Raw genomic sequence first — 12,705 nt, 5'->3', positions numbered from 1 at the left:
CCTCCATCCATAACGTTCTCCCATTATAATTCAACAAAAAACTGTCCCACACCCGCAAATCGTTCCTGTGCGCTAACCTTAACCTAATCAAGTGCTCTGGCCTTTTAACTCCTGCTGTAGCCTGTGCCAGCCTCCTACAGAATACCCTCCCCATCGGCATTATCCTGCAGGCAAAGTTAAGCTTCCCCAATAATGACTGCAACTGCCTTAACGATAACTTTGTTTTTTACTAACGCCTCCTGAACCCCTAAGCGCAAATCCTCCAGCTTAGCCACCGGCAGCCTACACTCCATTTGCACAGAATCGATTTCAATCCCAAGGAAACACAAACACGTGGTCGGGCCCACTGTCTTATCTTCTGCTAGTGGTACCCCAAACCTGTTAAAGTTCTCCTGTAGTGTCTGCAATAACACTGCACACCCCCAACCCCTGCTCGGGCCCACGCACAGAAAATCATCTAGATAGTGAATAACTCCATTTAAACCCGACTCTTTTTTAACCACCCACTCCAGAAACGTGCTGAATGCCTCGAAATACGCACAAGAAATGGAACAACCCATTGGGAGGCAGCCATCTACATAAAACTTGCCCTCAAAACAACAACCCAACAGGTGCATGGAGTCCGGATGCACAGGCAACAGCCTAAAGGCCGATTCGATGTCTGCCTTTGCCATCAAGGCCCCTTGCCCTGCATCCCGAACCAATGCAACCGCCGCATCAAATGACGTGTAAGATACCACCGTCAATGATCCATCAATATCATCATTAACCGATGCCCCAGCCGGGTAAGACAAATGATGAATTAGTCGGAACTTTCCTACCTCCTTTTTTGGAACTACTCCCAAGGGGGATACCCTTAAATTCATGACCGGCGGACTATCAAATGGGCCCAACATTCTACCCAAGCTCACCTCCTTCTGCAACTTTTCTCTCACTACCCCCGGATGTTCTTCCACTGAACGCAAGTTTTTAACAGAACCCACCCCCAAACTTTCTTTAAACGGAATCTTAAAACCTACCCGAAAACCATCTAACAGTAACTCGGCCTTCTCTTTATTTGGATACATCCCTAGCCACCGTGTCATTTCTTCTACCTTCACCGGTGTCTCCCCCTTTTTTAGACCCGTCCCCCGTTTTCTGCTGTCCTGTTTTTGTTCTCTTAAAACACTTGAATAAGGGGTGATTGGCCAACCCGCACCCTGAACATTCATGTCTGTAGGAGCATGAAGCTCCCCAGCTACACGAACTCTCATTAAACTTCCAGCACACCCCTTTTTTAAACCCGCCCGACACATTACCAGTTTTTGTACTGTCGGGCGCCTCTGGAAATGGCCCTGCACCTGTATTCCCAAATGGTTTCCTGGGTGCTGTCTTGGGGGCAGTCATAATTCTCATCCATAGAGCAATATCCCTATGATCCCATTGCAGTGTGGGCTGCACCGCCATCCTCTGCCTAAACTGTTCGTAATACTTCAGCCAAGCGATGCCCCCATATGTTTTATATGCTTCCCAGATTGTATCTAAATAACCAAACAACCCGGAACAGCATTCCGGATGTTTCTCCCCAACCACACTCCCCAATACAGCAAATGCATGCAACCCGTTGCCAAAATTCCTAGGAATTAATCTATGTCTCCTCCTTTCTTCATCTTCCTCCTTCCTGTGCTCCTTCCCCTTCTCCCACTTTTCAGTACTAAAGCGTTCTAGAGAAAGTAGTGTAAAGATGTCCAAATTCTCCCTTCGCCAGATTTTCTCCTTTACCTCCTGCTTCAAATGCCCCCCAAGTGGACCATCAAAACAAATATAAAGGCTGGCTTTTGCCCCATCCGATACTGGTAAGACCTTAGTTCCACCCTCCTTCTCCGTCTGTACCCCTATCTCTGTGGCAGCCCCAGCCTCATTACCCGTGCTTGTTGTTGCTCCGCTAGCAACTGCTTCCCCCCTAGGGGCCTGCCCTCCTGCCTGCTCCCCTCTCCAAGCCCCCAGTGGGCCTCCCAACTGTGACCCTCATGTAGACTCTACCGATGCTAACACTTGACGGAAACCCTGAAATAACTCACCCACTGCATAAATACGCACATCAGCCATAATAGGTGGCCCGGCTTGCCCCGCCACCCCTGGTAAGCTAACCCTTTGTGTCTGTGTAGTGTTATTGTTTCTGAAAGGTGAATCTGTGAACACACCTGGATGATGCAAGCTACAGCCATGCGGTGCCGGCGTGAATCCGGGCTCCCCCGTCGATGTCCTCTGTACCGAGCTGTCAGCTGGACCCGGAAGAGCTCCTGGTGCACATCCGCTCCCTGGCGTAGCTACTCCGCTAGCCTGCCGCACCACGTCCAAGATGGCGCCGTCCATCCCGCCCTGCTCCTGTAAAGGAAAAAAGACAGACGAAACACCCTGGAAACATGCATTATCAAACCCAAGCGGCGCACCAGTAGCCGCTGCTCCAGCTCTGCTGCTGCAGCCGCTCCCCGCAACCTGAGGAGCCCCTGCAGCAGCCCTATACCCGCCCGCCACTATCCCACCAGGCCACAACGCCATTTGGCCGCCGGCCTAGCAGCGGGTGCCCACCTCTCTCCACCGCCTCCGGCCTCTCTCCCATCCTGCACCTCCTGCAGCGTGCTGAACAGCTCCCTCCGACATTCCTGCCGGTCCCGGGGGTCAGCCGCTCCGCCCAGCCACCCCCCGCTCTCTTCTCCTCCAGCAGACCAAGCCCTGGTAGGCCGGGGGCTAACCCCCCGACCGACCGCTACATTGGTGGCAGCCGCTCCGGTCCCCCTGGCTGCCCCGGCATCACTCACCGCTGCCCTGGTGGTGATCAACTCCGGCTCGTTCTCCTCCCGCTCCCGGCCGACCTCCGAACCCCGACTTCCGGTGACGTCATCTTGGCCATACTTCTTCTTCCGGGCACTTTCCGCCGACCATCCGCTGCTCCAGCCGCCATCTTCGCAGCCCCACGGGCTGCCGCCATCTTGTTCTGCCCTCCACGCTCCATGCTGCGCCGACCATCCCGACCTGCGGCAGGCACCGACTTCGCCCAGGACTTCTTTGCAGGTGGGTCCATTACGCGCAGCTCACTTGCACCCGCCGACTGTTCTCCGTGGCCATTCCCACGCCGTGGAGAGGCGGACGGACTTAGTCGTGCCGGAGGCCTCCTGGCTCGCGCTGGTCTCTCCTCCCCGCTATCTCCGGACCTCTCAGCACCCCACACCGCCATCTGCTCCGCCATCCATCCGGGACCTCTTGCTGCTGCTTCCTCCCGCATCCTCTCCAAAAACTCTTCCATCCCCTTCGACCTCTAACTACCCCTGTCTAACCACAGCCTACTGCTATCTGCCCTATCTACCCACCCGACTGCACTCCTATTCTAAACTGACTCCCACTGCACCCTTACTCTGACAAGCACTCCTACTCTGACAATTTTTTCTGGCCAGAATGTGGCCCTCCCTTCCTGACAGCTACCTATATAATAGCTAACTCCACCCCCTTCTTTAAATCCCCCTATCGCCTCACTTGTTATCCTCCACCCCCAATCACTACCACCCATGTATTTATTAAGCCCTTCCCTGCCCAGCCTGTCATGCCCGCTCTCCGCCTATCTCCGCAGGCTCCGCTCTCACAGTCTGGTGAACATGGATGTAAGGTCCAGCATTAGGTAGGACCTATTGAAAGCAATCAGTCCCTCTGCCAGCTCCTATTGTGGTCCCTTACCTTCCCCTTTTATTGTGGCCTCCTCTCATCTCCCCCTCATATTGTGGCCTCTCATCTCTCCTTCATATTGTGACCTTTTACCTCCCACACATATTGTGGCCCTTCTTATCTTCCCCTCATATTGTGGCCTCCACTTATCCTCATCTTTCCCTTATATTGTAACCCCTCTCATAAGCCCCATATTTTTTACCCCTCTCATAACCCCATAATGTGGGCCCCCTCTCATATCCTCCCATAATGTGGGACCACTCTTATATCCCCCTATATTGTGGGCCCCCTCTCATATCCCACCACATTGTAGGCCCCCTCTTGTACCCTCCCATATTGTGGGCCCCCTCTCATTTCCCACCATATTGTGGACCTCCTCTTATTCCCCCCCAGTATTGTGGGCCCCCTTTCATGCCCCCTCCCCATATCATGGCCCACCCACTCATCCTCTTTTTCTTTCTTCAAATAAATTTTAAAAAACACCACATACTTACCCGTCCCTGTTCCCCTACAGCTCTCCTCATCTTCTCATCTTCCTCTGTGCTGTGATGCCGGCAGATGATGACATAATCACTGCGCACCTGCCGGCATCAGAGCTCCCTCTCCAGACACAGAGTTGGAGTTTCTGCATGGCCGACCGGGAGCAGAGTCAGCACACGATAGGAGTTAGCAAATGGTGGGTGCCGAACTAATAGGCGTCAGGGCCCACCGGTGGGCCAGTCCGACACTTTATATACATTAATAATACAGTATTCTCTGGTACTCTGTTGAGAAAGTCTGGTGACAGTCTGAGGCCTTGGAGATATTGCCTAAGGTGGCACACCACGCAGAAAGAAATATTGAACTATTTAAGGCTCTAGATGGTCCTTCAACTATTTTAAACTAGGCTATCCAAAAACAGGGCAGAGAGCCTTCTCCCACTGCTCCCCCTTCACCAAGCAGGACTAAACCAAACATCTCTGCTATGTCCTACACCTATCAATGCAAAAGAAAAACAAAGAAATAAGATCTAAGAAAGTATTAAAGACTGACAGACAGCATTTGCTTTCTCTTTCTTGCTCATTTGTAGGTTTATTGTTTCTTTAACTCAGGGGGAAAGTGGAATCAGTCAGGAAAATGTAACCTGACAGTCCCCATAGATACTAGAGATATGACCGGCTTTATAGAGTGTTTCTAGCCAATATCAGATAAATTACAGTAGTGTTTAATATTGCAGCCTATCCAGCCAGCATTTTTCAAAGGAAATAGAACTTTTTACATGACCTTTACATGTACTTGTATATAGATCCATAGGACCTTCAATGAATATCAAACATGGCATACCCAGAATCTTTAAAAGTATAGTAAGCAGTGGCCTAACAAGACTCCAAAGGACCCTGTTACAAACTTAGGATCAAGGCCCCATATTCCTAAACCCATGCTATCTTATTTTACTTCAGAATATACATATATGGTGTATAGGCTACACAAACATATGCACACATACATTATACATGCCTAATGCTCATATAAACACAGCACCTTCTATGTGCCCTAGACACATACACCGGATATACCAAACACATAGATATATACATATACACATCAGAACAACAAACACCATATAGGAAATACTCAAATATATTGCTCATAAATACACACACAATCTATATACAATACATATAAAATACCTGTAAAATACAGAAAATATCACAGCAATGAATATACCACACACATAAATATGTACCATCTGGGAATATACTGCACATTACTATATAGCGACAAATAGGTGGTACACACCAGGGTTGTCATAAGGCAGATATAGACATCACTTACTGTATAAATCAGTTGCAGCTGCTGTCCCCATTGCCGGCTGGAATGTCCTGGTCTTCATCTTGGTGTACCACTCACAGATAACAATGACACTACCACATGTCTTCAGTTCTGTGCAGCATATCTCAAAACTGCACCCCTAAACATACCACAGTCACTTACAGTATAATATGACCTGGCCTAAACTATGTCCTGATTTATACAGAGCACCCATATAGTTTATGTACAACAATACCCCTTCACTAATTTATATACAGCACCAGCACCTATTCACTAATATTTAGTAAAGCAGTATCCCTATTATTCATATATAACACTGCACCTCATCATTAAAGTAGCAGAGCAGCACCAGCTCATCAATCTATACATAGTCAGCAGTGCCCCTATTAATATGAAACATTAAAGGGAACCTGTCCCCGGGAGACCCATTTTTAGCACTCCCCAGTCCCCACAGAGCATAGTACATACACTGCCAAAGTATTTTTGTATAATAAATAGGTTTTACAGAAAAAGATATGTTATATTGTACCTTTCATTAGCATGTGCTGTGTGACTAGGCAGTTGTCAAATGGGAGGGTCTGGAAAGGAGCAGTTCCCCCCCACCCTTGGGAAACAGCTTCTCCATGTGACCTTTTCAAATATATGAATAACTCCCCTCACTCGGGATTGGCTGTAGTGGAGCAGGGGGCGTTGCTAAGCCAAGTAATAGGTGTTTTCATATATATCTGTGGGGACTGGGGGAGTGCTAAAAATGGGTCTCCTGGTGACAGGTTCCCTTTAATTATGTAACTAATGATATAATAAATTATATGTATACTGTCCAGCAGGAGGCCCCCACATATATATTTACTGTCCAGCAGGTTAGGCACTCCTTATAAAGATATGCTGTCCAGTAGCCATGCCTATTGTTAATTTTACTGTCCTGCAGCCCTCCAGCTTCCATTAAAAAAAAGCAATAAAATCAGCACTCATCTCCCCCGCTTCAGCGATCCTGCTGCTTCTTTTCTCTGGGGCTCCACTGCAGCAGCAGTTGCCGAGACACATCCAAGCTACTTGCATCATTACGCAACCACTGAAGCATAGAGTGTATGCAGGCAGAGCATGCAGACATGTCGCTTGGGTAATCAATTGTATGTGCATCTTATAGACACACATATAATTGATTATGTATCTCTTTTCTAGGGCCCACCTCTGCTGGTTGCCCCCCCCCCACTGTTCCCTCATAGGCAGTGACAAACTTTATTAGGTCGGTGAGATTCTATTGTTGTTTGGGAAAAGATTATTTGCAGTATGGCTACAAGATTAAAGGGGTTGTCTGGGGGTATACATTAAGAGAAAGGCTTAGAATAGATTTTTAAAATACTCATTTTATTTTTCTACAGCTATAATTATTATTTTTTTTTTATGGAGAAGTGTACAATAACTGTTTTTCCAATCTGAGGATAATAAAGTGAATATTATTATTATTATTATTATTATTAAGATATACATTTACAAGATTAAATTCTAGAGGCCTAAAGTTACCACTAGATGGAGCTCAAAAACTTTGCCCAGTCATATAAAGTATGCATTTAGCTTTCATACTCCCTCTAGTGGTGACAGCAGGCAGGCAAAAGATTGTGGTTTTAATTAACAATGATCATTTTGGGGTCATGTGCTCTAGGTCAGGACAGTTAGACTGCTTTACAAATGTAGTTGCACTTTTTAACATTACTGTAACAAAGGCAGGACAAAATGAACATTGTTCTATATGTTTAATTCGCATATTAGACAAATCTAGAATATGAATTTTCTGTAATTGAGACTAAATTACAATTAACTGTTCTGCAGGTGTTTCGCCAGAGGCTGTTCTGCAGCAGTTCGGAGAGTATTTCTTTGAATTCTGTAAAAGGTCAGGCTATGACCACATGCTGAGGACTCTGGGTGGAAATCTCTATGAATTTATTGCAAACCTGGATGCCTTACACAGTTATCTATCGCTGTCCTACCAGGTGATACACAGTTAAATGACATGCTACAATGTGCAGTCTGTTCACTTACTGGCTTTTATGTTTAGTATTAGATTCTGATGCTGGGCTACTTTCTGCCCGCACTTTTTCATACGAACCAAAATACTGTGCTTCTCAAGGTGTAGACCAACTTTTAACAATCATTTGTGTAATCTGTGTTACTTTCTAGCACTAGCATCATGGATTTCCTCCTCATTCAGATGCCTAAAATATAAACATTGACCACCATGATCATTGTATCACATGCCAAGTAACTAGAGTATTTTTATTGTGTATGTTAATAATTCTTAAACTTAAAGAGGACCTGTCACCCCATTTATCGGCACTAGGAGCTGCTTACTAAAGTAAGCAGCTCCTAGTGCTTGATCAAACGCCGCAGTGTTAGAGTGATAGCGTTACCGGAAACCTCCGGTAACGCTTTCAAACACTGCGGCGGGGTATAGTGTAATCATCGGACAGCTTGCAAAGCTGCCTCTACCCCGGACCGCCCCTAGTCACGCCCCAACCCTGCCCCCTCATGAATACGTCGGACAGCTTTGCGAGCTGTCCGACAATTACACTATACCCTGCAGCAGTGTTAGATAGCGTTACCGGTAACGCTATCACTCTTACTTTAGTAAGCAGCTCCCAGTGCCGACAAATGGGGTGACAGGTCCTCTTTAAGGCCAATAATTGGTTCTTTACAGTTGCTGCAACATTTGTCTTTTATTTCTTTGTATGTAATATTTAGCTTTTGAGCCCCACCTGTGACCCTAATACCCTTGTTTTGTACAGGCCATGAATGCCCCGTCTTTCAGGGTAGAGATGAATGATGATGGCTCAATGCACCTGCATTATTACTCAGACAGAAGAGGATTGTGTCACATTGTTCCAGGTAACGCTCTTTAATGTTGTAAATTGAAGGGTTTTTATACATTGCAGGTCGGGGGGCAGCAATTGGTTCAAGAAAGCAAAAAAGCGTAAATCAAAATCCAACCAATCGTGTGCTGGGCATTTCTGTTAGCGCCCAGTTCACCACTACTTTCCGCCTGCTGCATCTGTCCCCTCACAGCAGCAGATGGGTGTGAGTGCCCGCTCAGGCACCCTACCCTATTTTACTATCATCCATTTCCTGCCATGTTAAGACCTAGGAATATTCTGAATGACAGAAGGGAGAAATCAGTTATGGAGAATATAAGATATTTTGTTCTTTAACCTTTTACAGCCCCTTGTCTCTTTAATTATATTAATAATATTCATTATTATACTCATCTGTGTTTCTACGTTCTGCAGAACTCTATTATAATTATTGTCCCTGTATTGTTATTTTATAATGGAGTTTGTAGAGATTCCTAATAAACAGTGTATCCTTTATTTAAAGGGAACCTGTCATCAGGAGCACATTTTCGGGCTCCCCCAAGCCCTTGTAGAGAATAGTGTACACATTGCCAAAGAGTTTTTATAGTAAAACTTTTTTCTGAAAAAAAGATAATTTAGATGAAAGTTTACCTTTTCCATGTCCCTAGTCCCATGGGAGTGGCCAGTGAGGAGCAGTTCCCCCCAGCTCCGGAATCCGCTCCGTCATGCATCTATTTCAAATAATAAAAACCTCCCTTGTCCCTCCCTCCCTCAGGACATCATACATGTCTACAACACTCCTCACTGGCCACTCCTATGGGACCAGGGGAACAGAAAGGTAAACTTTGATCTATATTATGTTTTTTTCAGAAATTTTTGTTACTTGGTTACTTCATTATTATAATTTCTTTCTAAAGCACCAGTAATTCCAATGTGATGTACAAGCAGTAAGGGGTTCACATACATTACACTAAGACAAGAACAAATGAAAGAACAAAAGACAAAACTACAGCGATCAGGAAACAAGTGAAGGAAAGACCCTGGCCCTTAGGGCTCACAATTTATATGATTTCATTACACACTATGATTTTGAATGTGTTATATTACACGCTTATTTTATGATACACTATGGAGTCGTACATATTGGGGCAAATTTACTTACCCGGTCCATTCGCGTTCCAGCGGCGGCTTCTCCGCTCTGGATTCGGGCCGGCCGGGATTTAATAAGGTAGTTCTTCCGCCGTCCACCAGGTGGCGCTGCTGCGCTGAAAGTAAACTCATCGCGCCGGAATGCACCGAGCTGGACCAGGTGAAGGTAAGCAGTCCTTATGCGACACATTTTCGGTTTTTAAATGCGGCGGTTTTTCCGAATACGTCGGGTTTTCGTTCGGCCACGCCCCCCGATTTCCGTCGCGCGCATGCCAGCGCCGATGCGCCACAATCCGATCGCGTGCGCCAAAATCCCGGGGCAATTTAAGTACAAGCGGCGCAAAACGGAAATATTCGGGTAACACGTCGGGAAAACGCGAATCGGGCCCTTAATAAATGACCCCCATTATGTTACATCATATGTGTATTTTTAACACTTACTTTTTGAATAACGAAGGATAAAAAAATGAAAACTGTAACATGCAGGATACACAAGCTTCATCATATTTGCACTATTTTTGGCCTAAATTAAGGTATAAGGGAGCACATTCTTTAATATCTAAGCATAAAGTAACATCTACCACTACCAAAAAAAACTCTACCTTTTCATTTTTCCTACTGAAATGTACAGTGTAATGTATTCACTGGGAAAAAGCAGAACATTACTTTAAATCCTTTAAAGGAAACCTACTATGAGGATTCTACTATCAGAAGTAGATGTGATGGTAGATTCCTTGTGCCTGCCTCTCCCCTAATCTGTAATTCAATAATCCTGGAAAATAACTAACTTGTTATAAAAACTTTATTTTAGTAATATGTAAATTAACTGCAGAGGCTACTGGGGCGCTTACCAGCCTTAGTTCTCAGTGCCCGGCCAGGCTAGTACACGCCCCAGTAGCCTCTGCAGTTAATTTACATATTACTAAAATAAAGCTTTTATAACAAGTTAGTTATGTTCCAGGATTATTAAATTACAGATTACCGGGGAGGCAGGCACAAGGAATCTACCAGCATATCTACTTCTGATAGTAGATTCCTCATGGTAGGTTTACTTTAAAAGTCCAATACAACTTTCTCTAAAAGGATCTCTAAAAACTACTACATGAGAGGAAGTGCTCTGTGGATTGTAAACTGAGTCAATACAAAGTAACTGCAATGCAGAGGTATATAAACTGTATCTGAATTGTGTCACTCTGTAACAACAACTTCACAGTCGGAATATTCTAGAACAGAGACTAATGACAATTTTAATATTTGTGTCTAATAATGTATAAAATACATACACACTATAATAACACACGTAACACACTATAATATATAGCTGATGTGAACATGAATATATCTATTTTTCAGGTATAATGGGGGCTGTGGCAATGGACTTTTTCAAAACAGAAATTTCAATGGAGATAATCAGTCAATCGGATGAGGAAGAAAGAACTGGGAAAAAAGAACACATTGTCTTTCTGGTTACTCAGCGACCGATAGTTCCCCCTAAATGCTCCAACAGACCGACAGTGCAACAAAATAACAAACAGGTTTGTCATAATTTTCTACTTTTTTTCACCACTTTTGGCCTTTCCTTGGCAGTGGGGTTGGAGTTGTTGAAAAAATTAATGTCCTCCAAAATTTTCTTGAAAATAAAATTTCTCCTTATGTAATATTTGACACTGGCTGGAGGCTATGCTAGCAGAAGGCATCTATCATATTCCCATCATCACTAAGAAGTTAGCTTTCCAATAACAGAAGGGCTGCTGATGTATTGAACAATTGTGCTGTGAATATTATCTATTGGATCACGACGAGCACAGGGAGAATGATAATGAAGCTGCCCGCACCTGGGTCCCTTCCTATGCCGCCTGGAATTCTGGCCCATAATACAGCAGCATCATCCAAGTCCCATTTCATTACTTTCCTATCTCTGCAATATAACAACCTTCAGATATGAAAGGAGATAACAATGCAATGACATCCAAAACACGAATTATTCTAAACCTTTTAATATTTACATGATGTTAATTGCTTTATTGATTTCCATAAGGGCTCTGTCACATCAGAGTTTTTTCTCTTCAATGTGTTTTCCACACTTCATTTTTTAACACTGATCCTATGTTTTCAGTGAGCACAAGAAGGATAGTGTTCTAAATTTTTTGTGGAAATGAAGTGTGGAAAAGCACTGTAGCCAGGAAGAGAAAACCAATCTGTATGTGTCCGTGAGCCAAAGTGGCTTCAGTGAAAAACACAGGTGAGAATCCACCCTAATATGGACCGCAACCATAGATTCATGACCAGTGATACATAGCCGATTCTGAGTAAGGAAATATTTTTTTGTGTTTGGGCTGAGGTTTATTATAGTCACCTCTAGGAATGGTGATAGGTCAAGCTGTGGCCAACTGGAGCATATAGACCTTGAAGATGCCTCTATAGGTTAAAGGAAATCTACCACCAGGATCAAGAATGGTAAACCAAGTACACTTACATGCTGGTATGTGCCCCCCATGGCAGGATCCATTCTTTTTTTTTTAGCTCCTTAAGCCCTTGTTTTTTTACAAAACAAGGCTTTAAATATTATGCAAATGAGCCTGAAGGGCTCTGGGTTCCATAGCTTTTAAATGAGCCTGGAGCTGCTCAGGCTTATTTGCATAATTTTAAAGCCTTTTTTGGTAAAAACAAGGGCATTATAAGCTAAAAGTACAGGTGGTCATGCCAGAGGGCTCACACACCAGTATGCCAGTGTGCTAGGTTTGCAATCGTTGATCCTGGTGGTAGATATCCTGCAACTGAGTGGTAGAAAAAGTTAACCTTCATTTATATCTATGTAAGTATTTCACCTTAATGTATCAAACTGGTTGGTTTCATGCAGTGTGTGCTTATGAAATATTATTTAAAGTCAACACAAAGGCAAAATAAGGTTTTTCTGGAATAGAAATCCTGGCCTTTCTGTTCCTCTGAAACACACTGCTATATAATGTCACCATAAGTAGGCATAGAATTTAAGGAATCCAGGTAACTGGCTCCACCATGCGCGTGAGGTTTAAGGTCTTTTTGGGGAGATTTAATGACCGATGTGTAGACAAGGTCATCAATATCATATGGATAGAGGTATGATTCCCAGCATACACAATGATCAGCTGTTATAAGAAGGTTTGTCAATTATTCTCCTTGTTTACCACCCACAGTGTCGTACATTTTTGTGGTTGTA

The 12,705-nt window shown here is 44.5% G+C and overlaps 1 protein-coding gene across 2 annotated transcripts in view; it reads left to right on the top strand.

Moving 5' to 3' along the window:
- The window catches only part of LOC140122316 (guanylate cyclase soluble subunit beta-2-like), a 57,107-nt gene that overhangs the window by 16,639 nt on the left and 27,763 nt on the right, over positions 1-12,705 (top strand). For both annotated transcript variants that reach the window (XM_072143064.1, XM_072143065.1), the window contains exons 4-6: positions 7,342-7,502; positions 8,295-8,394; positions 10,860-11,041. In XM_072143064.1, coding sequence (XP_071999165.1) covers positions 7,342-7,502; positions 8,295-8,394; positions 10,860-11,041 — 443 coding nt within the window. The remainder of the gene's footprint in view (positions 1-7,341; positions 7,503-8,294; positions 8,395-10,859; positions 11,042-12,705) is intronic.

Source organism: Engystomops pustulosus, chromosome 3 (genome assembly GCF_040894005.1).
Source record: "Engystomops pustulosus chromosome 3, aEngPut4.maternal, whole genome shotgun sequence".
Taxonomy (NCBI): Eukaryota; Metazoa; Chordata; class Amphibia; order Anura; family Leptodactylidae; genus Engystomops; species Engystomops pustulosus.
This window is presented reverse-complemented; position numbering and strand designations above follow the sequence as displayed.